General features: G+C 47.5%; 1 protein-coding gene across 5 annotated transcripts in view; it reads left to right on the top strand.

The window, feature by feature from the left end:
• Sfxn5 (sideroflexin 5) overlaps positions 1-24150 on the top strand; it is a 122676-nt gene that overhangs the window by 28939 nt on the left and 69587 nt on the right. For 2 of the 5 annotated variants that reach the window (XM_048416370.3, XM_048416366.3), the window contains exons 3-6: positions 5067-5144; positions 15355-15381; positions 15863-15917; positions 18120-18145. In XM_048416370.3, the coding sequence (XP_048272327.3) occupies positions 5067-5144; positions 15355-15381; positions 15863-15917; positions 18120-18145 (186 nt within the window). Of the gene's footprint in view, positions 1-5066; positions 5145-11568; positions 11813-15354; positions 15382-15862; positions 15918-18119; positions 18146-24150 lie in introns of those variants that run through there. The other 3 variants (XM_048416367.3, XM_048416369.3, XM_087907071.1) reach the window with 3 other exon arrangements.

The following is a 24150-nucleotide window of genomic DNA, read 5'->3' as shown; positions in this document are numbered from 1 at the left end:
CAGTTTCTCCTGTTTAGCTCTCACACTCTCTGCCTGGCACATCCCCACACCCTCCCAACCTCATCTTCTGTCTTAGTCACTGTTCTGTTGCTGCAAAGAGACACCAAGACTAAGGAACCACAGCCAAACAGTGAAACCCTGTCTTGAAAAGCCAAAAACCAAACCCAAATAAAAAACAATGCACTGATTCCAGTCTATGCTGCTCAGACACTCATAGGTGTGGGGTCATCCGTTGGAGCATGGTCAGCTTACAAAGGTCACACCCTTAAAGGAAATGGACTCTCCCTTTCCCAGGAGCCACCAACTCTCAGCAACTCCTCCACTAGGGGTTGGGGCTCACGAGTTCCTCCCCAGCTCCAGGCTGGAGTGTTGACTGGCTTCATCGTGTGCAGGTCTCGTGCAGGCTCAGACTGCTGTGAGGTCATGAATGCGTGTCCTGTCATGTCAGGAAGACATTGCTTTGTCCCCTTCCTCCCTAGCTTCTGGCTCTTTCTGCCTCTCCTTCAGTGATAGGCCCTGAGCGTTGGGGCTGGGGGTTGACATAGATGCCCAGTTACAGCTGAGCAATCCACAGATTATGGTTGGGCCCTCCATAGACACTCGTTCTCTGCACTTAGAACAGTTGTAGGATTTCAATTAAATTAAATAAAAAAGATTTAATTAAACCTCCACTGCACAAAGAAACTTCTCTGATGAACTCTGATAGCTGCACTAATATACAGGTAGAGAGATAGGAATTTAGAAAATGTCCATTTAGCAAAATATTAGTAGTTTTGCCCCTGGGGCCTATGAGCTACCTGTGAGCAGCCAGGCTGGTGATGGGGAGCTGGGAAGCAGCATCATTGGCCAGGCTGTTCCCAGCCTGGGGCTTCAGCAGGGGCCACTGCCTAGCAGCATCCCCTGAGCCAGCTGGGCCCCTCGGAGCTTTTACATTCAGGGGCTGGCTGCCTGTTTGTTCCTGGTTAAAAAGACTTCCTGCCAAGCTCACCCAGCGCTGACCTCCCAGCATTCCTCCTCCTCAAGGGCCTTTCGCCAAGCGCCATAATACAGTGACTGGGGAGCAGGGCATAGCAGGGACACATTTCTTGTGAGCCTCAAGCCTCTCTGAAAAATCCCCAGAGTGGCTAGCTCTTGTGGCCTGTCCACACAGGTGACTGGGCCATGTCCATCCCATAGGACCTTTGAGCAAAGCTTAGTTAGGCCAGCTCCAGCCTAGAGGCCCAGAGTGAACAGGTTCCTCTGGCTGTCTTCCCTCTGGGCCCTCAGGCCTGTCTGCAGGAACTTTGGCTCTCCTCCCTTACACTCTTTGCCAAGCTCAGGGCTTAATGGAACTGATTCTTTTGGCTTGAGGCTGCCTTTGATGACTGTGTCAAATGAGATGGAATCTGGCCAGGTTGTTATAGGAACTCAGGAGAATCCCTGGGGTGGGAGAAATAATGAGAATTGAGGGCTTTTCACTGCATTTCAGGAGAAAGTGGAGCGTGATTGTCCAGGTTCATAGAGGCCCTGGCAGCAGGAGGAAGCCACCCGGACTTGGGGAACCCAAGCACCTCTAGGAGGTTTTGGGGTACTGGGGGTCAGAGGTGCCTGGCAAAGGTTTAATGAAACTTAGTTCAAGTGCTAACTCCTGCACTTTACTCCTTGTGCAGCCTTAAGCGAATTAAAACAATGTGATCCAATTTTACTGAAACACAAGGCCAGTTGTGGTGGTGCACACCTCTTGACCCTGCTCTTGGGGAGTTGAGACAGGAGGTGAGATCTAGGTTAGCCTGAACTACAAAGTGAAACTCTCCTAAAACACAAACAAAACAAAAACAAAGGATACAAAGAAAAAAAAAGTTCCAAGTCTACGATAAAAGTTAAGCATTTGCTGTGGTTATCTTGGTGTTGTGTACAGTGGTTGGGAATGAGGTTTTTTATGTTTTCCTGCTTTTGATTTCTTCGTTTTCTTTTTTCTTTCTTTCTTTCTTTCTTTCTTTCTTTCTTTCTTTCTTTCTTTTTTTTTAAAAAATCTTTTGGCCTCAAATTTGATCCTTCTGCCTCACCCTCTTGAGTTCTGGGATCCCAGGCATGTGCCACCATGCTCAGTTTCTTTGTTGTTATTTTTAACATTTTAACAGTTTGTGCATGTGAGTTTGTGCCCATGGAGGCCAGAAGAGATCCTCAGAGTCTCTGGAACTGGAGCTGCAGGTTAGCCCTCTGATGTGGGTGCTGGGACTCAAACTTGTGTCCTCTGCAGAAGCAGTGTGTTTGCTTAACCACCGAGCCATCTCTCCAGCTTCCAGTCTTTGTTGGCTTGTGAAGCGGGTCTCACTGTTGTAGCCCAGGCCGTCCTGTAACTCACTGTGTAGCCCAGGCTGGCTGTGGACTTCTGATCCTCCTTCCTTCACCTCCGAAGTGCTAGGATTACAGGTGTGTCCACCAAGCCCTGTGCTTTAAACATCATGACATGGTCTTTGAACATCATAAATTGCTCATGTATTTGGAAAAGAGGGGCTCATTCAGGTGGGGGTGAAAGCAAATTATCCCCTTTGGAAACGGACAGATGCAGGAAGGGATGTGGCGGCCATGTGTGTGCTGCTGTTGGTGGGCAGCTCAGCTGGAGTAGTGCACTAAGGGCTTACCTCTGTGCGTGTGGGTCTTTCCTGAGCTGATCCAGCTCCCGTGCAGCATGGTGGCTGGTTCTAAGAGAGGGACCGTCCTGAGAGCAAGGTGAAATTGTAAGACTTCATGATCTAGCCTCCTTTTATTTACCATCTTCTTTGTGTTGAGATAGTCACAAAGTCTGTCTGGAACCAAAGGGAGGGTGCATACATTTTATTGCTAGACTTGGATATGGAAATATTCTGGAAGACTCTGGACATTGGGATAGTGGGTGATTGTCCTTAGAGTGTCCATTATACCAGTGAGAGTCATCTATGTAGCAAAGTAGTCATTGTTTTCTAGGTTTTGCTTTTTTTTTTTTTTTTACATGGATTTCATATAACACAGGCTGGTCTTGAACTTGCTGTGTAACCAACCTGATCTTCTGATGTTCCTGCCTTCACCTCTACAGTGCCAGGATTACAGGCTACTACAATTAGCCTGTAATGCACACTACCCTGCCAGCTTACTTCTTACTTTTTAAATTGCTGTATATTCTCCCTCTCCCCTCTCCTCTCCCCCTTTTTCCCCTTCCCTCTGTTTGGTTTCTTGTGTAACCCAGGCTGTATTCAGACTTCGCCATGTAACCAAAGCTGGTTTGAACTGATCCTTCCGACTCCACCTCACAAGTTCTGGTGTTAGATGTATGTAATTTATCATTCTCTCTCCCTGCCTCAAGGGGTCTATGTAGCCTCACTCTGTAGACCAGGCTAGCAGCGAACTCACAGCCATCTGCCCGCCTCTGCCTCCTGAGTGCTGGCATTTAAACTGTGTGCCGTAGCATCTGGCTTGTTTGCCTCCTTTTGAGACAGTCTCACTGTCTCGTGTACACTGGCTTGGAACTTAGTCTGTAGCCCAGGCTGGAACTCATGATTCCCTGACTTTACCTCCAATACCCGTATTGCAGGCGGACACCACCACTCCTGGAGGATTATTGTGTGATTTTTTTTTAACTGGGTGTGTGTAGTTCAGTTTATGTATCTAGTCTTTTATTAGTTGTCTGTGTGTAGTCTTGGTCATGTGTAGGCGCTGCTGTCTTTATCCATGTCTCTTGGTGAACGTAAAGCCACTTTCTATTACCCGGGTTGCTTCTAAGAATTAAAAAAAAAACAAAAACATGAAATTCAACCCTCTTTTCATCTTCCTGTCCGTCAGGTATTGTAGCCATAAGTACTTGAATAGGTAAATCTGTCAATATTTTTTTAAATCTTATTCACCAATTGTGTGTGTGTGTGTGTGTGTGTGTGTGTGTGTTCACATGCCTCCGTGCATGTGTGGCATTCAGGGGACAGCTGGCGAGAACTGGTTCTCTCCCTTCCACCGCTTGGATTCCAGGGACTGAACACAGGCAGACAGACTTAGCTTCGATCACTTTTATGCACTGAGCCGTTTTGCCAGACTTCTGCCAGTATTTTTTAAATGATAAAAATAAATCGTGGGAGTGTAATGTGATTATATCCACCTAATACAAACGTTTGGTGTTGCAGTTGAAGTTAAGTTCTTCCTGACCCATGTCAGCCTTGGTCCTTTTTTTTCTCCAGATTTAAAGTTGCTCCTGTTACAAGCTTGGTGGGCCTGTTTTTTGTTTTTGTTTTTGTTTTTGTTTTGTTTTTTAAATTTTCATAGGCACATAAATATACTCCTAGAAAAACCTTGTACCTGCTGTCCCTCCTTGCCTGTCTGTGTGTCTGCGTGTCTGTGTGTGTGCTTGATCCAGTGAATGATGTTATACTGCTTGACCATTTTGTTCTCACTCAGGAAATTACCCTGGATGTGGTCAGGAAATGCTTGAAAAGTTTTGTGTCATTTTTCTTCCTCATTGTTAGGGATGAAACCCAGAGCCTAAAGCATGTGAAGCAAATGGTCTAGCCCTGAGTTACACCCCAGTCCTTGCTCTGTGTGTGTGTGTGTGTGTGTGTGTGTGTGCATGTGTGTGTAGGCTAAAGGTCAACCCCTGTGTGGTTTCCCTAGGTACAGTTGACCTTTTTGTTTTGAGACAGGGTCTCTCTTGACCTGGAGGTCACCTAGTGGGCTGGCTATGCTCTCTGGCCAGCAAGCCCCAGAAATTCCTGTTTCAATCCCTCTGGCTCTGGGATTGCAAGTATGTGCTACCTCACTTTCATTTTTTAGCGCTGTCTGGGGATTGAACCCAGGGCCTTGTGCTTGCATACAAGCACTGTACTGACTAAACCATCTCTGAGTTTTACTTCAGTTTTTGGGTGCGCTGGCCTGATCTGTTGTGTATCACACATGGCTGTTGAGCCAGGTCTCTGTGGGAGGACACCTAGGCCAGATCCTTCCTACTGTTCCGTGTGTACTCTGAGGGCTGTGGTCGTGCACTGTGAACACTGTCACTCTGGTTGAAGGTGCTGTCAGAAGTGCCGGTCTGATGCCACACAGTGTCTCTTCTCTTTCCTCCGCAGAGACGTCTCAGAGAGGCCGTGCAGCTGTTGGAGGACTACAAGCATGGCACCCTACGTCCAGGAGTTACCAATGAACAGGTACCTCTGCTGAGGGTAGCGGGGCCGGAGGAGGGGATCCTGAATCTTGTGGGTAATGTGCCAAAATTTTTCTTTTTGTTCACAAACTTTATTTCAAAACTTAATTACGTATGTTTCAAAGAAATATTTACACATAGTTCAAAAAGGCCCTTGTTAAAAAGACCAGAGCATTGAGTTGTGTCCCCCCTCCCCCCCAGTCCTGTTTCTGCCCACGGAAGGAGCTCCTTGTAGCCGCATCTCAGGTGTAAGCCTGTATCTGTTCGCGGGAACTTCCGGTTCTCCGCCATTCGGCACAGCCAGGTGTGATTGCTGAGGATTCGCTCCCCTATCCTTCACTACTTACAGAACATCTTCCTTCTAGTACACCCCCTCCTCACACATCTAATCATGGTGTGAGAGCTGTATTTCAGCTGTCATGGCATTCCGATTATTAAATAACGTTTTCTGAACAGTCAAGTTGTTTGTACCATGGCTGTTTTTTTTTTTTCAACTTTATGTTTTACCTGGAGTTAATTATTGCCCATGTTTTTCACTGATGAACTTTGTTCCATTTCTAGCTCTTGCTGTTGTTAGGAACAGTCCTTAAGACGAGCCTCTCTGTCAACGCCAATAATTCCAATCAGACCAAATTAGACCGAGTAAAAGATGCCCACGTTTACTGCAGCGCTCCCAGGTGGCCGGGAAAGCGTGGAGGGAGAGAGCAGGGGAAACCGCGCAAAACATGGAGAACACGTGTTCCTTTTCTGGGCAGCCTAAATAGCCTGTGGGAGTGGTCCTGGCCTTCCCTGGGGAGGGGTCAGCGCTTGCGGGCTTTTCTGGAGGCAGAGTTCAGACCAAGGCAACTCCCAGGGGAGGGGACCTGAAATGGATGCCAGTTGCCAGGGTGATGTTTTCAATCAATCATCCCAGAGTCCTTAGATGTAGGGGTGTTAGGGGCCTGGGGTCTCACTTTTGACCAAACAGCTGTATCTTCTGCATTCAGTATCTTACTGCCTCCTTTTAATTTGAAGGCCCCAGTATTACCATTTTCCCTTTCCTAAATCCAACCAGTCCCAGGTCTTTCTTTTCTTTGTGTGTCTGTAGTTATGGTGAAATATTTTTCGTAGCTTCCGGAAAGGGGTGGATGATAAGAATGTTTAAATGTTTGGAGGGCTTTTGTTCTCGTTGTTTTTGAGATGGGGTCTCACTATGCAGCACTGACTGTCCTAAAAGTCTCCATGGAGACAAGGCTAGCCTCAGATATGCAGAGATCCACCTTAAAAGCATGTGTCCCCACTCAGACATAACTGACAGTTTGGGTGAGAAAGTCCTCATAATTTTGAAGACCATTACTTATTTTCTCCTGGTTTACAGTATGGCTTTTGGAAATTCTGATGCCATTTAATTTCTGGTATTTCTGAAGGTTGCTGTCTCAGTTAGGGTTTCTATTTCTGTGACCACATCAACTTTTATAAAGGAAAACATTTAACTGGGGCTGGTTTACAGTTCAGAGGTTTAGTCTATTGTCATTATGGTGGGAAGCATGGTGGCATGCAGGTAGACATGGTGCTGGAGAAGGAGCTAAGAATTCTATGTCCTGATCCAAAGGCAACAGGAAGAGACTGAGACACACTTCCTCCAACCAAGTCACACCTACTTCAACAAGGCTACACCTTCTAATAGTGCCCCTCCCTGTGAGCCTATAGGGGCCATTTTCCCAGACCATCACAGTCCTGCTTTCTTTCTCTGGGGTTACTTATAATCCTCTTCACCCCTCTTCCCTCTGTCTCCTCCCATTCTGCCTCCTTTCCCCTACCTCCTCTTCCTCTTTTCCTTTGAGATAGGATTTCACGTAGCCTAGGATGGCTCTCAATCTTTCAGATGACTCTCAATCTTTCGGTAGACAAGGATGGCCTTGAATTCTTGAGTCTCTTGATTTCAGATTCTCTCCATTTTAAAAGTGCTTGGACTACAGGCCTGTTTTCAGGGTTTCATTCATTAGCTCAGCCTCAAATTCATGGTAGCCCTTCTGCCTCAGCCTCTTGAATGCTGGAATTACTCTACTTGAATTACTGGTGTGAGTTTTCATACCCAGCTTATCCCAAGTCTTTTATACACCATTATTTTAGCTTTTGGTGCCCCTTCTAAATCTGAAAGTTCTTAGCAGTCCTGGCAAACATGTTTACTTATTTTTTTTCATTGTCATTGTTTTTGAGACAAGGTCTCACTCTGGAGCTGGCTAACCTTCAATTCAAGGTAATCCTCCTGCCTCAGCCTCCCAAGTGCTGGAGCTAGAGGGGTGAGCCACCATATTAAGTTATATTGTGTCCTTGATAATTTCTTACCATTCTGGAGCTCCTAGACTTCAGATATTAGATGTATTTTACATGTTCATGTGTCTACTATGTACTTGTTAGTGTGTGCATGTGTATGTGCAGGTGGTACACACGTATGCAGTAGTATGGAGAATACAGAGGGTGTCTTTCCTCAATCGCTCACCATTTTTACTTTCTGAGAAAGGATCTCTCACAGAAGTTGTGGATCATTCATTGATGTAACAGGAAGGCTGCTTGTTTGTCCCGGCTGCCCAACCCCAAAATAATCACACAGAAACTATATTAATTAAATCACTGTTTGGCCCACTAGCTCTAGCTTCCTATTGGCTAACTCTTATATATATTTAACCCATTTCTGTTAATCTGTGTATCGCCACTAGGCAGTGGCTTACCAGGTAAAATTCCCAGCATCTGTTTCTGGCAGCTCCATGGCGTCTCTCTGACTCTTTCCTTCTTCCAGCATTCAGTTCTGTCTTCCCCACCTACCTAAGTTCTGCCTTATCAACAGGCCAAGGCAGTTTCTTTATTAACCAATGAAAGCAACACATAGACAGAAGGACATCCTACACCACATTGATTTGGTTATGATGATTGACCATTGCCCTTCAAGGATCCACTAGTCTCTGACTATGATGGCTGGCCATTGCTCCTCAAGGATCCACTAGTATCTGACTATGATAATTGGTCATTGCCCTTCAAGGATCCTCTAGTCTTCACCCCTCATATCACTGGGGTTACAAGTGTACACTGTCACATCAGATTTTTACACAAGTGTCAGGGATCCAATTTCAGGTGTCTGCATCTCAGACACTCCCCCCCGAGTCCCACTTGTACATCTTAAACTGCCACTCAGGTTCCCTCTTTTTCTCTACTTCTAAGTACTAGGAACTGGCCCAGGGTCCACTGAACCAAGTCCTCCACTCTCAGGTTTCCTCAACTCCCCTTCCCCTTCCACTCCATCACTACAGACAGAGAGTAAGGATGAAGCGGGGTGAGGCTCTTTCCTCATAGGACACCCCACCCCACCCCTAGACAATGACAGTGAAGAAAAGTGACGGTGTGGAAGGCCAACGGGAGCAGAAGCTTGTCCAGACTCAGACTCAGGGCAGCTAGAGAGCTCCCTGCTTCTGTCTCCCTCCCTTCCTCCTTCCCTCCCTCTTTCATTCCTTCCTTTGTTTTTTGGGTGTTTTGAGATAGGATTTCTCTATGTAGTCCTGGCACACATTATGTAGATCAGGCTGGCCCTGATCTCACAAAGCTCTTTCTACCTTTGCCACTTGGGTGGTGAGATTAAAGGTGTATGCTACCATACCTAGCCTGTAAGAGTTTTCTTACTTGAGATTGGCTGATGAGAAGCCAGCTAGTGAGGAGGGACTGGGCTGGGAGGGGTCCAGGCAAGGATGAGAAAGGAGTGAGCTAGGCAAATTTGCAGTGGGTTTGGTCCAGACAGAGACAGACACTAGGCTGAAGGTCCGGGAAGGAAGCAACCCAGAAGAAATGAACAGGGCAGATGTGCTTGATGCTAGCATGGCAAAGTGACCTCAGTGTCTTAGCTAAAAGCCCACACAGGGCCCTGAGGGAATGATGAGACAGGAAGCCCAGGCAGTCAAGCGAGTCCGTCTTGATGTATTTGCCCTCCAGCCCTGGGCAGGGAGGCAGGCTGTAGTCTTGTTCCCCAGTAGTGTCATTTCTGGCTGGCATTGGGTCTGCATGGTGAACCTGAACCTCCAGCCCTTGTACCTTCCAGAGTGTCCTTGGACCTGTCAGAAGTAAGGCCACTTCCTGACTCTGACCCATTGCCTGTCTAAGCTCCCTCATGCCCCATTCCTTCTGAGCTGGGCCTCTTGGGACCTCTCTCAGCTCCCAGAGTTTGGGGATAGAGGCCACATTATTCTCCTTGCTCCCTCAGAGAGCTGAGAGCTGCTGTCCTGCTTTTCAGCCTGCTTTGTTTTCTGTCCCCAAAGCCCTTACTGGCCTCCTGGGAGTGGGGGAAGGGCCTGGAGCTTGGCATTTAGCTGTTTCCTGTGCTTCTGCATTCTGGCTGGCAGTGTTGGTGCCTGATAGGTCCATCTAGTGGCTGGGTGGCTAGGTGTGAGCCTGCCACCTTGGTCCGCAGAGCAGCAGCTCCCTCTGCAGAGCCTGAACAATCGGGCTGTGTGTGGTGGCTGTCACAGTGCTTCCTTCCCTGGGCCAGTCATCAAAGTCACACGCCACTGACCTTCACAGACTGGGAATAGGGGACAGAGATGGCAGGCATGTCAGCTTCACGGCAGTATGAAATTAGGAGAGCCTCAGGTTCTAGTTTAGAGATGGCTCTGCTCAGGCATCATGTCTGGGGCATCTGAAGAGCCCCACAGAGTTCTTGGACTTGGATAGACAGTAGTCTTTCTTGCTCTCCGCACCTGGGCTCTGTCTGCTCCAAGGTTCTTTGGCAGGTAGATGGGGCAAAATCCCGCAGCGGGCCCTGATACCTGCCACTGTTACTGATGTCATGAGCTGCCTAGTGAGGGCTCTTAGTCATCCAAGCCGTTCGAGATCCTGTAGCTTCACTTGCTCTTCTGCTCATGGACAACTGATAGCTTTTCCACAGACAGTTGACTTCTTAAATGGTCGCCACACCAATGAATGATGCCTGACTTGCAGGAGCTGCATAGTCTAGAGTCTCCCTCAGCCTGCTTGGTCAGTCTCCTCCCCCAGCAGTTATATTCTGTTTCAATAATCCTTGAGAAACACCTCCAAGTTTCTTCTTTCCCAGATATGTGACCTTTTGTTTACCTCTTGAGTTTCATGATCCTTTCTTCCTCCTGGAATGAATGTTTTAGTTTGGAGGAAGCTGCTACAGCATAGATTTCATGCTGCAGGTTGGCTTTAAACTCTGTATGTAGCTGAGGGTGACTTTGAACTCCTGCTTCACCTCCAGAGTGCTGGGATTATAGGCATGGACCACGTGCCTGCTGTGTGCGATGCTGACACGGAACCCAGGACTTCGGGCGTGCTAAGACAGCATTCTGCCCACGGAGCTGCCACCTTATTGTTTTGCACTGAGATATCTTTAGTGCTTAGTATTCAGTAGGTGCCTAATAAACATTTGCTCGCAGGGGAAAAAAAGTTCGGGCTGACAATAAAACAACAAAACTCAAAACATTTGCTCACTAAATAAATAAATTTATAATAAACATGAGAGTAAATATCCCTGCCTTCATATTACAGAGGAAGTAGTGGAGGCTAAGAAGGATTAAGTAAATCACCTACATCTAGTGAGCCAGTGGAGATTTTGAATTCAAATCTGGGTTCCCCTGTAAGGCCTGACCTCTACTGGGAGAGAAGCTTCAAGTGTGAAGAAGTCACAGCTGCTGCTGGTTCAAGGCTGCAAAGTGGGCAGAACATCCCTCATTATTCCTGTATCTGTAAAACTGGGGCTCCCTTCACCCCACATAGGCTTGCATAGGTACATGGTACCTGGGAGTTACCATGGCAACACAATTAATGGTGCCGCTATAATACAATGGGCCCAACTGATCAATTAGGAAGTTTTTTGTTTGTTGAATGGAGGCGTCCTTCCCGTACAGAAGGGTCCCCTTCAGGCTCTGTTTAATTACCTTCTGGAGGTTGTTTTAAATAGGCTCTGTCTTTGCTGCCTTAGGAGGTTTAGAGAAGCAGCTTGCTAGGAGACAGAGGGGAAGTAAGCAAGCCAGACTGGGGGTGGGGCCATTGTTCTCCCTCTGGGTGCTGGGTGTGTCCTGTCTCCTAGCAGCATGTGGGACCCCAGCCCACCCCACTTTGGTCTCCACTTGGAGACTGAGGCAGGTTCCGCTGAGACACTGACCGCTTCTGAAATCAGTAAATTTGTGTGTTGTAACAGCCACCCAGATGGCTTCCCCACACTGCCCTTTTGTCCCGGTTCTCCAATGAGCCAAACAAACGGAGTCTCAACTCTCAGAACCATGCAGGGTTGTTCCTAAAGCCAGTCATTCCCACGGGGTCAGGGCTGCACAGTTCTGGGTTCAGCCAGAAGTGCAGAGGGTGCGGAACTGAGCACAGTGGCGGTCAGTGCTCTACCTGGGAGTGCAGTTCAGAGTCAGGGTGCCTCCGCGTGCTTCTAGGAAGATCCTGGCCTGGGCTCTCCATGTGGGTGGCTGTGGCCTTCCACGAGTGGTTGTGTGTCCCAGGATGGTTGTTCTCTGTGACCTGCTTCCACGCGTGGCTTGAAGAACTGCTGCCTTTTCTCTGTGGGCCGTACCTGCTGCCTCTTCCGAATCCAGCCTTTAATCCATGGGTCCAGCAGGTCGTGGGGGAAAGCCCAGCCAAAACTGAAAACCCAGTGTCCTTCACCTGTCCTTCTGAGTTGCTGTGGTAGGTCAGGCAGGAAGGGGGCATGCCATCCACTTCCTTCCTCTTCTGACTGATTATTGTTGCTGCTATTTGAGACAGGGTTTCCTGTAGCCCAGGATGTGTGACTGGGATGACCTTGAACTTCTGATCTTCTTTCCTCTGTCTCTAGAATGCAGGGGTTAAGTAGGCATATGTCAGCATTCCCAGCTCTGGTTAATTTTTTATTTTTCTGACTTGTTGAGAGAGTTGCTTTCCGCGCACCCCCGGCTGACCTGGAACTTGCTGTGTACCTAAGGTTGGCCTAGAATCAGGCTCCTCCTGCCTTAGCCTCCTGAGTGCTGGGGTTACAGGTGTGCTTTGACTTAAAAAAAAAAAAAGTGCAAACGAAAGTATGTGGGAATTTAACCAGGAGTACAAGGCAACATGGTGGCTGTGCCAGGGCCGAAGTCCTGGACCCTGTGTACGATCCCTTTGCTCTTGCCAGAAATAAAGTACCTGCTAAGAAGGGAAGGAACATTTGTTTTGGCTGGTGTGACTCCACCCTCCCTCGTGGTGTCCTGCTAGCATCTGTAAGACTGACACACAGGAGGGAGCAGAAAGTCGAGGGTGGGGAGCACTGGCCTGGGAAAGGTGCTGTCTCATCTCTGCCACAGGAGCTCGGTCACACAGACCCCACCTGGTCAGCCAGCCACCTGCCAGCTGCTGCTCTCTAGATATGAGGATTTTGTTGGTTATTTTATCTTCCATATACCATAGGAATCAGTAAAGGACTTGGATGCTGGACATCCTCTGTCATTAAAAACCAAAACAAGAACAAGAACAAAAACAAAAACATTTGTCTTGTCTGTCTGTCTGTCTGTCTGTCTGTCTGTCTGTCTCTCTCTCTCTCTCTCTCTCTCTCTCTGTCTTTCTTTCTTTCTTTTTTTTGAGACAGGGTATCACTATGTATCTCTGGCTGTCCTGAAACTCACTATGAACAAGCTGGCTGTGAACTCACAGAGATCCACCTACCTCTGCCTCCTGAGTACTGTGATTGTAGCGGAGGACAGCCCCTGGTCCCTTGGAGTCTGTACACCCAGACACCAAGTTCTTGGCACAAAGGATATTTATTACCCCAAAGGGACAAGCAAGGTAGGGTTTGGTGGGAGGGGGCACTTCTGAATTGGGAAAAGCAGCCAGCCAGCCAGCCAGCAGCAGCAGCAGCAGCAACTTTTTTGTAGGACTGGGTTTTTAGGGAGAAAAGGCGTCTGTGCCAGGGTGAGTTGGTAAGACATCATTGGACAGTTTAGCCAATATAGCCAGTGAATTTTGATTGTTGGACCTTGGAGTTTTGTCTCAGGAATGAATCAGTAGCCAAATAAGAGAACGGACCTTGAGGGCTGGCTAAAGGAATGTAATCTAATGGTTTTTACCAATGGAGAGAGAAGGGTAAAGGGCAAAACCTGTTGGCTCATGTTTGCATGTTTGGGCCTCTGTTTGCCTTGTTGGAGAGCCCTTCAGTGATGAAAGGTGTGTGCCACTAAGCCTGACTCATGAAAAATTTTAAATGTACACTATTTTTTTTTCTAGTAGTTGCCTATATTATATTAATTAACTAATTGATTAATCTACAGTGTGAGCCCAGGGTCTTGAGCATACTGGGCAAGTAGTCTTGCCCATTACAGCCGTGTACATATACACATATAAATTTTGAAAAGGTAATATGTGAACAAGACAGAATTCTAGAAGCATAAAAAGAGCAAAGAATAGATAAAGATGTTCTGGGGGCTTTGGAGATGGCTCATTCAGTAAAGTGCTTGCCATGCAAGCGTAAGGACCTGAGCTGACGTGCTAGCACCCATGCAAAGGCCAGGCATAGAGCCTGGCAGGCACCTTGTGTCAGGCACTGGAGATGCAGACATAAGAGGATCCGTGCAGCTCACTGGCCAGTCAGTCTAGTTGGATCATAAAGACTGACACTTGACATTCACCTCTGACCTCCAATCATTCATCCCCTGTGTGCAGAAGTCTTAGTTGGGGATGTAGCTCAGTTGGTAGAGTGCTTTGAGTTAGCTATGCAAAAGGGTCGGCATTTCAAGGTCATCCTGGTCTATACAGAGAGCCTGAGAGCAGTCTGGAATATATAAGACTGTGTCTTGAAAAGCAAAACAAAACATGGGGCTGGAACGATGACTCAGCAGTTAACAGTACACCCTGCTCTTGCAGAGGACCTGAGTTTGAGTCTCAGCACCCATATTGGGAAGCTCACAATGGCTTGTAACTTCAATGCCAAGGGATCTGGCGCCCTCTTTTGGCTTCTGTAGACACCTACACTCATATGCACATATATTTCCCCATGTACACATATATACATAAATAAAAATAAATATTTTTTAAAAGAAAAGAAGAAAAGATGACAGAAGAAAGAGGAAAAGGCAAACAAGTAGGCAGGCAGGCAGGCAGCCTAGCTTCCCATCCAGGAAGTGGTAGAGCTAGGATTTGTCCCCTCCTCTTCTCCTTGTTCTGTCCTGTCTCTCTCTAAAGATATTGCAAGGTTTTCAAAGTTTGCTTTAGTTCCTGAGTTGTTTTTTTTCCTCTGAATTCTTTCTGTATGTCTACATATCCAGGCTTACTGGGAAAGGATCTTTTTTATTTAGGTATTTCAAACATTAATTTGAAATAGGGTCTCAAGTATCCCAGGCTGGTCTTGAACTCCTGATTGTCCTGGCTCTACCCCCTGAGTTTCTGGGATCACAGGCACCAGATCAATTGTCTTTTCACAGGCTACTATTTTGTCCAGTGTTGATCTTCACTTGTCATGTTTGCTTGATTCAAAAAGTACATGTTATAATGGTACCCACCTGTGGCCTCAGCCCTTGGGAAGTAGAGGCAGGAAGATCAGGTGTTTAAAGGTATCCCATACTAAAGGAGACCTTGTCTCAAAATTCCCTTGGTTAGTATAGCACTGGCCAGGTACAATAACATATATGTATGACTGTCATAATGAAGATGTGCTAATTAAAAATTTTTATTTAACAAAAAGAAGGAAAACAAAGCAAAGAGTGGGCTAGGGACGTAACCCTGTTGGTAGTCTGCTTGCCTAGCATGCTCAAAGCCCTGAGGTCTGTCCTCAGGACTCCCTAAAGGCATGGTGGACTACCTTAACGTGAATACCCTAGTGGTGGAGGAGGCTCCAAGAGGGCCACGAGTTCGGGGTCATTGTCAGCTGCATGTTGAGGTTGAGGCCAGGATAGGCTATGGGGAGAGCCTGTCTCAAATATCAGTAAATTGGAGGCTGGAGAGGTGGTCCAGTGACTCCAACACTGGCTGCTCTCCCAGGGACTTGAGTTCAGTTCCCACACTGGGCAGCTCATAACTATAACTGCCTGAAACTCCAGCTTCAGGGATCAGAAGTTCTCTTCTGACCTCTACAGGTATACACACATGTGGCATATACTCACACAGATAACATGCATATATACTCATAAATAAAAATAAATCTTAAAACAATAAAAAAAAATTAAAAGAAAGCATGGCCCAGAGAGCTTAAACTTCTCATTTCTCTCTCTCTCTCTCTCTTCCAGCTCTGGAGTGCCCAGAAAATCAAACAGGTAATCTAGTTCTGGTTTTCTTTTTTCTCCTTCTCTGTGCCTTCCTGGACCCCCTCCTCTCCCTGTCCCAGGGGTCTAACAGAAGCCCTAATTCCATGACTAATGGGTGTCCAGCCTCTCCTCACCCCTTCCTTCCTCCCAGCACCCTGTTCTGGCCTTACTGGCCTCACCCCAGGAACTCTGGGGGTTTTGAGAAAAGAAACTCTAGGTTCTATTTCATCAAGTCTGAGTCTGTGCCAGGCCAGGGCAAGGAGACTTCAAGGTGGGCACAGTCTTGGCCCCCATGGGCTTGGAGGATGGGTCAGGAGGAGGATGCTGACCACGGCTCATGTTTGAGTTTTCATTTATTCTCAAGTGGTGAAAATCAACTGCCCAGAGCAACACCAAGTCACTGGTGGGAGGGTCATCTTGGGGAAGCTGTCCTAACTCTCATCCTTAATCCTCTGCCTGTTCCTTTCCCATCTCCTCTCCCCACCATCAGGCTATCCTACACCCGGACACCAATGAGAAGATCTTCATGCCTTTCAGAATGTCAGGTGAGCTCCTCCTGGTTCTGCCCAGCTTGGAGTGCTGGTTGTGGCTCCGACTAGGAGTAGCCACATGTTCAGATATTATATGACTTTTCCTGGGAAGATGTGAAAGAAATGTATTCACCCCAGAAAAAGGACTGATGGCATCCCAAAGAAACAGTGCACTCAAATCTCTTGGTGAGCCAAGTTTTATTTGGATTACTTAAAGGAGCATTGCTGGCTCTCAGGCAAGACCATTACCCAAAATCCCATCCCAGCATAGGTGGCATCTCACGACAGCTGCATCCCTGGCACTCCCTGACTACCTTGCAGGCAGCTCTACCTGAAGAGACTTGTCAGCAAGTGTCTAGAGCTTCTACAGCCTCGGAGAGGCCCCTGGGCATCTTAGAACTTTCTGAGCATTCTATGCCGTGGTCCAATCACCTCCATCTTCTGAGCTTCCTTCCTCCAGAAATGAATATTTCAGTTTGGAGGCCGTAGTCACAGCACAGCACCAGAGAAGGGCATAGCCACACTCTTGCCCACCTGTTCATGTTAGCTCCACCCTGTTAGACACTGGCCAGGCTCACACCTGCCTCCATTCCCTCCATGTGGTTGGGGTGGCCCTGTGGCCTCTACTGAGTCACAGACCCCTTCCTAATAGCAGCCTCATGTCACCTGTCCTGGGCAAGCCCTGGCTCCTGTAGGTTCCATCTGACCCCCTGCAAATGCACTTTTTCTCACTGTCTATTCCCTGTTCTAGGCCATAGTATCGAGACGGACTCACTGTCCTCTGACGTTGTTCAATAACCTCCCCTTCCGGCCGGTGTGTAGTGTGTACTCATGACCCTTGTCTGTATAGACAAGGCAGAGCTCCCGTTCTGTGGAATAAATGCCCACGAGGGTTATGAGTTTCTGCCCCTGCAAAGTCCCCATCTGATAGTACCTGGAGGGCTATGTTGTGTGATTCACACTTTGGACTTGGAATACAATTGTTCAGGTTGAGGTGGGGGCCCTTCCTCTGGTCTGAGAGGTTGTGGATTTTGCCCAAGACATTCTGCAGAGGGATAGACTCACACCAGTGTGTTACCATCTCGTCGTGGCCATTTTACCCACTGATTCATGAGAATGCTACAGAGGGCTACTGTCTGCTGCCTTGAAAGGCCTCCACCTGGCTGCATCAGCAGACCTCAATCAGGTGAGGACATCCTACCTGCCTCAGAAAACCTGACCTTACAGACTCGGTCACAATGTGGCTGCATGATGCCATTTTGTAAACTGGGCAATGGCGGCTGGGAGCCCTGGCTTCGGTGTGAAGGGCTCAGGCAGCAAAGGCTTGAACATACAGGACCCAGAGTTGGAGCTGTCCGCTGTCCCTCTACTGGGCAGAACCGGCTCTTACCCCAACTCGCCTTCTTTTGTAATTTTGGACCTTTCTGAGGCAGGCATTCATTTCAGCCCTCTCATTTCCACACCCCCCCCCCCCCGCAAACTTGGCCCTGTCCCCAGAGGGAGGCGCAGGAGAGCCATGGCACCAGCACATAAAGCTGTGTTTGCTCAGGATGTGAACCTGGGTTCTCCATGCCACTCAGACAAGTGTGGTCCCTGGTACCGGACCATCAGCTGGTTGCCTACTATAAGTCAGGCCAAGGGACAGGCGTCTGCTCCCTGACAGCAGTGAGGAAGCCTTGCACACAAGACCTGGCCGAACCTCACCCAGTGTTCTCCTGCTCCCCGAGGCTGGCCAGCCAGAACACCAGATGCTCTAGCATCTAACACATGCCATCTCAGGTGGAGAGGGAATTCCTGTCCCAGGAATGGCTGTAAAGTGGAAGACGTCAAAACGGCTAAAGGAAGGAGGAAGATGCTTAGGGCTCCATGGGAGATAGAACCATGGGGATGTGGGTATTGGACCTTGGGGAGGAAAAGATTCAGAGACCACTAGTGACAAGGAGCAGGCTATTCTGTCTGCAGGTCAGCCTCTGGATTCTGGCGGGGAGCTGGAGTTGTCTGGCAGCTGGAGAATTGGGGGGCGGGTAGAGTTTGAGGGACCGTGAATCCTTTGCAGTGGGAAAAGCTGAGTTAAAGGAAAACTGTGGTGTCTTTCTGTGATTGTCCTGGACTTCTTCACCAGGGCCATGGGGCAGAGCAAGCCCCAGAGGCTTCTGGGTATCTCATGAGACCCAGAAGGTTCATGGGACCTGACTCTTTTTCTCTCCCCACCCGCAGGTTACATTCCTTTCGGGACGCCAATTGTAAGTCTTACCTGCAAAGGGTTTTCTTTGCCAAAATGAAACATCAAAGGTCTAACAGCATCATTGCTTATAAACACCTGGCAGAGGATCTAGTTCACTGTCCTGGTGGGGCACTGCTGGGAGGAAGGGCATGCACATCCTTCTGCCCTTGCTGTTGTGCAGTGCTGCACCGGGAGTTGCACTTTGTGGTGCCTTGGCCCCTCACTGGAGACTGGAAGTCTTCCAAAGGAATCAGGGGAGTGGGAAGACAAGGGCACCTTGTGGAAATTGAAGTTGCAAATTAATTCAGAAAGGGTTTCTGGTGTTCTTTTTGTTTGGTTTTGGAGTCGGGTTTAGCCCTGTGCATGGTTTCTTTCCTGTGTTAAGTATTCTGTGTTATGAATATGGATTAAGTCTGAAAAACAGTGTTGAATGAGAAAATAGTGGCACAGTAGTAATACTCGCTGATGTCATTTATATCATGTTTAAAAATGTGCCAAGTGATAGTATATATAGTGTATGGGTGTGTGTGCTGTGTGTCTGCGAGAGCGGCCCCGGGAAGGACTAGCAGGAGCCACTGTCCCTTTCGCTTTGGGTTGAGAAGGGAACCCGGCAGGAAAGCCATGCCATCGTTCCCGTGGGCTCTTACGGAGAAGGCACACGTCGTCCTCTGAGGAAGGGAAAGCACCAGCGACAGAGTGCACATCATGTCACCCCAGACGTGTGTGCGCTTGAAAACTTCATCTCGTACATATGCAATTTAGTTTTGAAGATTGTTTGTTTCCCCCCATATTTCATTTTTCTTTCAGCTTTCTCCCCTAATGTTTCCCATCACACCTAAGAACTTCTTCATTACCACATCCACGGTTCTGGGGTGATTTTTTTTTTTTCCTGACATTTTCTCTGCATGGCCTGGAACTCCTGGTCCTCCTGTCTCAGCCTTCCAAGTGCTAAGGCTACTGTTATATACCGTTACACTCGGCTTAAAATAAATGGTCTGTCTATGTATCTGGTTTTTTTTTTTTTTTGAGCTAAAGTCTATGTAGCCCAGTCTAGCCTTGATATGTAGTTGAGGTCAACTTTGAGCTGGTGATTCTCTTGCTTCTTCCTCCTGAGTCCTGGGATTACAAATGTGCACCGCTGTACTTGCCTTATGTGACTCTGCAGTTGAAACCCAGGACCCCCTGCCTGCCAGCACTCTACCCACCAAGTCATAGCCCACCCTCGCTAACCCAGGCTTTCAGTTTTCTTTTCTGACTTGTTACTTATATTTGGTTAATTTTTCCGTTTTATTTCTGGTTTATATCAGAGCAATTGTTTTCACTGGTTTTTATTTAGTCCTCTGGAAGGGGACCCTCTGAATTCTGATGATGGCCATTCACTCACATGGTTTAATAGCACAGATACGTGACATTCTATGTGAAAGCATTATAAATATCGAGAATCAAATAGTAGATATGCGGTGTGTCCTATCCTGTGCCAGGTGTATGTGTGTGTGTGTGTGTGTGCATCTCCACCTGTGTGTGTTTTTGTGTGTGTGTGTGCATCTTTGCCTGTGTGTTTGTTAGTATCTCTGCCTGTGTGTTTGTGTGCATCTCTGTGTGTGTGCGCATCTCTGCCTGTGTGTGTATATGTTTGTGTGTGTGTGCATCTCTGCCTGTGTGTGTGTGTGTGTGTGTGTGTGTGTGTGTGTGTGTATCTCTGCCTGACCAGGAGCATGGGGAAGGGCAGGGAGTAGGGGGTGGGGAGGCGGGGCTTATCATACCATTTTTCCTGGTTTTTTTTTCCAGTTGAATAACTATTATTGCAAGTGTTCAGAGGCTCACTAGTGGAGACTCCTAGTAAAGGGAACTTCCTAAGGTTGCATTTCCCTAGGACTCTGAGTAAGGCTGGGAACACAAAGGTGGAAAAGACAAACTCTCCTGTCTGCTGGAGAAGGCTAAGAAGCCTGGCCTCTGGGTGTCTCCAAATACAAACAGAGAGAGAGAGACCGAGGACTCCATTCACATTTTGGGGTGTTGCCTTTTTGTTGAGATGAGTTCAGCTATGTAGCCCAGGCTGGCCTCAAACTCCTAAGCCTGTCTCAGCATCCTGAGCGCTAAGATTATGGTCCTGTGCCACCAAGCCTGGTTCTTCCTCTAGCCTTTGCTTCTATACACCTGCCAATTTTTTGGAAATGATTTGGAGTCTTATCAACAATTGTCTCAAACATCGTGATTATGTAGACTTTGTGTTTGGCTAGAATGCTCTTTTGAGTGACATTTGGGCTTATGGATCATCCGCTGTCTGCTACATGGTTTGCAGGCAATGTCTTTCTTCCCCTTTTAGGCATGAACAATATTTGGCTCAAATATGTTTTCTTTTGTAAGTAAATTTTTTCATCTCTTTGAGAATCATTTGATATATTTTTCTCTTATCTTTGGTGTTCAAAAATATCTCTAGGATTAAAAGAAAAAAGATGTATATTTTATACAAGTAATATATGAATATGTTCTTTGGGATTCAAAAATACCACCAAGAGGTTTTTTTTTTTTATAAAGAATATTTTAATGTTAGCGCATGCCCGTAATCCCAGCATTTGGAGATGGGGACAGGAGGATCAGGAGTTCAGGGCCAACTTCAGTCACACAGAGTTCAAAGCCCTAAGACATGCGAGACTGTGACTGAAAGGAGTTAACATTTAAAAATGAAGTCGTTAGCATTTATATAAGTGATACATGGGTGTCTTCTTGGCCGGATTCAGACGATACAGACAGAAGCGCAGGCCCTCACCACACGCTTCAGCCCCCGTGTGTGTACATACAAGTTATCGTGGACAGTTATTCTTTTGGAGTCAGATTCCCCTGCTGTGCTTAGCATTAGAACGCCAATGAAGGATGAGGCAGGAGGATCACTTTGAGCCGTGCAGTTTGAGACCAGTCAGATCAACATGGTGAGGTCACTTCTCAAAAAGAAAAGAAAATGGAAGAAGGAAAGGAAGAAAGGTTTCAGTTGGCAGAATGCCCAGTAATAGTAGCCCAGGTTGACCAGTTAGCTGAGGATGACCTTGAATTTCAGCTCTTTTTGCCTTCAACTCCAGAGCCCCGAGATCACAGGGAGGCACTGCCACACCCGGTTCATGTGTTGCTGGGTGCATGCTAGTCAAACACTTTACCAACCAAGCTACTTCTGGCCTGGCGTCCTTAAACAGTATTTTTATCACTGTGTTTATTGGGGTGTTGTGCACATGCCACGGAGCATGGGTGGAATCAGTTCTCTCCTTCTACCAGGCGGGTTCCAAGGCTCGAACTCAGGTCATGGGTCTTTGGGGCAAGCACCTTTACTCACTGAGCCATCCCTCTCAGGCCCCAGCCTGCTTTTCTTAGTTTTTGTCTTGAAAGTGTTTATGACTGTTATTTGCCTTTTAAAGGTCCTGGTATCATATATTTTCCTGTGTATAGATACATAACGTAGCAGCCCTATGCTTTTGTTTTCCAAATAAGTTTGAAATTATAATTTTGAATCCTTAGTGGAGATTTTAAAAATGATTTCTTTTAACTTTTGTGTGTGTGTGTGTGTGTGTATGCATAGGCGTCCAAGTGACCAGAGGCCAGAGGTGTCAGATTTCCCTGTAGCTGGGGTCACAGGTGTTTGTTAGCCACTTAGTATAATGCTGGGAACCGAACTTGGGTCCTCTGCAAGAGCAGTATGTGCTCTTAACCACTGAACCATATCTCTGGCCTCAAGATTTATTTTCAGTTATGTGTTCTTGTGTATGGGTTTGGACATGTGTGTGCAGTGCCTGCACGTGTCAGAAGAGGACATGGGATCCCCTGGAGCTGGAGTCCTGGAGTCTGTGAACTGCCTACTGGGAGTGCTGGGTATTGAACTCAGGTCCTCTGCAAGAGTGGCACCAGCGCTTAACTGCTGAGCCATCTCTCCAACTCCTAGGTTGAGATTAATTGGTTTATTTTAGAAAAGTATTATTTGTTATCACTATAGCTTAATCCTGCCCAGAGAATGTGACCTTTGACAGTCTGTCATTTAGAATTTAGTGTGGTTTTCTTTGTGGCACAACTGTTATCAGGTATGTGTAGGCTCATCTGCATGTTATAGAAAATCCAGGCTAACAATGACTTGAACAACATTATTTCTCTCGAATGTCGAAGAAGTCTGAATGTGGCTAGAACTTCCCAAGGCCACCAGGAACCCAGCCTTCCGTTTTTCATCACTCATTCTCAGTGCTAGTTTTTATTGTATATGTCACCTTTCAGCCCACATGACAGCTGCTGGAATCCGTCGTGTGCACATTTCAAAGAGGATAAAGAAGACAGGAGTGAGATATCTCCCAACTGAGTCATTCATCTTTGAGGAGTTTTCTTGGGAGTCCCATACAACCGTGACATTTCATGGAGAATTTAGCTAGTGCATAGTTGACTCTCAATCATACAGAGATTTTTATGAATGAGAAAGAAGGGTAGGATAGTTAATAGATAGGCATGCAAGGGTCTGTCATAATCATTTCTGTGTTTGCACATGTGTCTCTGTGTGTGTGTGTATGCACATGGTTGTGTATGTGTAGGTCAGAGGTCAACCTCAGGTGTTGTTCCTCAGGTGCCATCTTGTTTTTGACACAGGGTCATTCACTGGCTTGGAACTCACCAAGCAGGCTAGACTAGACAGTGGACGCCAAGGATCCTCCTGCTCCCACTTCCCCTGTGCTGAGATAAGCATGTGCCTTCACTTCCCATACGTCACTGCTTTTTAAAGTGTCCCCAGGGGGATTGAACCCAGGTTTTCATGCTTGTAAGGCAAACACTTTACTGACTGAGCCATCTCTTCATCCGTGACGTAATAATTTTTATACGCTTTGACATTGATACATAATTTGGCAACATTATCAAACCAGAGACCTAGGCATCTGAGCTGGTCACTCATGGGTAGATATGGGCCCATGACTCACTAAGTGGCCAGGTAGATTTTTGCAGAGTCAGTGGCTGCCCTCAGCCAGGACAAATCAACAAAGCTAAGAGCTTCAGCTCTGTTTTGTCAGGGTGGTTTTGTATTTGTTTTAAGACAGGATTTCATTGTATAGCACAGTCTGGTATTGAACTGTGATCTTCCTGCCTCAGCCTGCTGTGTGCTGAAGTATGTGCTTGCAGTTCTGTCTTTGTTCCTGAAGTGCCCCCAAGATGCTCCCCTCATGCCCGAGACAAACCCTTGGTTGCAGGGAACTGCAGCCCTGTTGGTTGGCGTCTAAGCTTGGGATGCTTGTCTTCGTTGCCGTGGACTACGCGCTGCGAAAGCAGATGTCCGGGGTGGACCAGTCCTCAGAGCCTCTGAGTAGTGTACAGCGTGGAGATGGGACACCTCAAAGCAGCAGTGATCTCTCCACTGAGGCCGAATGGGCAGCATGGCTTGGGACATGATGTCCAGTAGACAGCCCAGCAGTGAACTGTCTTCTGAGTCCCAGATAGCCATGTTCTGAGATCCAGAGCATTGGGCCAGATGTGGATCTCCAGTTGAGTCCGTGAATATGGAGAAGCCATGGCTCTCTGTCTCTGGGCTTGGACTCCCACTGCCACCAGATCAAAACTTAACCTTATGTAGAAGGAACATGACTGCTTCTCCAGCACTTCCGCCTGAAGCCTGAAGCCCCTCAGCCACAGTAGCCCCTCGAATGCCCCGCTGATGCCTGACAGCCTTGAACATTTGTTCATTACTGGCCCTAAAGGGTCTGGAAGGTTCCAGTCCACACCTTCATGAAGCCCGTGGTCAGAATAAGAAATCATACGCATGTAGAAGCCACGGAAAACGCGTACCGAAATAGAAACAAGGGTGCCAGCGAATGTACTAGGAACTGGGCCCCTGAGTGATGAAGGGAAGGGGCGAGCAAGGCTGGCAGGTAGCTCAACCGAGAAGCTTCTAGATGCCACATCCAAGCAACCTCCTGCCTGCGTGAGCATCCCTGCCCGACCCCATGCCCTCCTGCGTAGCCTGAGAATCACCTCACTGCCTACCCAGGGGCTCCAGAGGGACGAGCTGGT

The sequence above is a fragment of the Myodes glareolus genome, chromosome 6 (assembly GCF_982192425.1).
Source record: "Myodes glareolus chromosome 6, mMyoGla1.1, whole genome shotgun sequence".
Taxonomy (NCBI): Eukaryota; Metazoa; Chordata; class Mammalia; order Rodentia; family Cricetidae; genus Myodes; species Myodes glareolus.
Note: the sequence above shows the minus strand (reverse complement) of the source record. Positions and strands in the feature narration are given on the sequence as shown.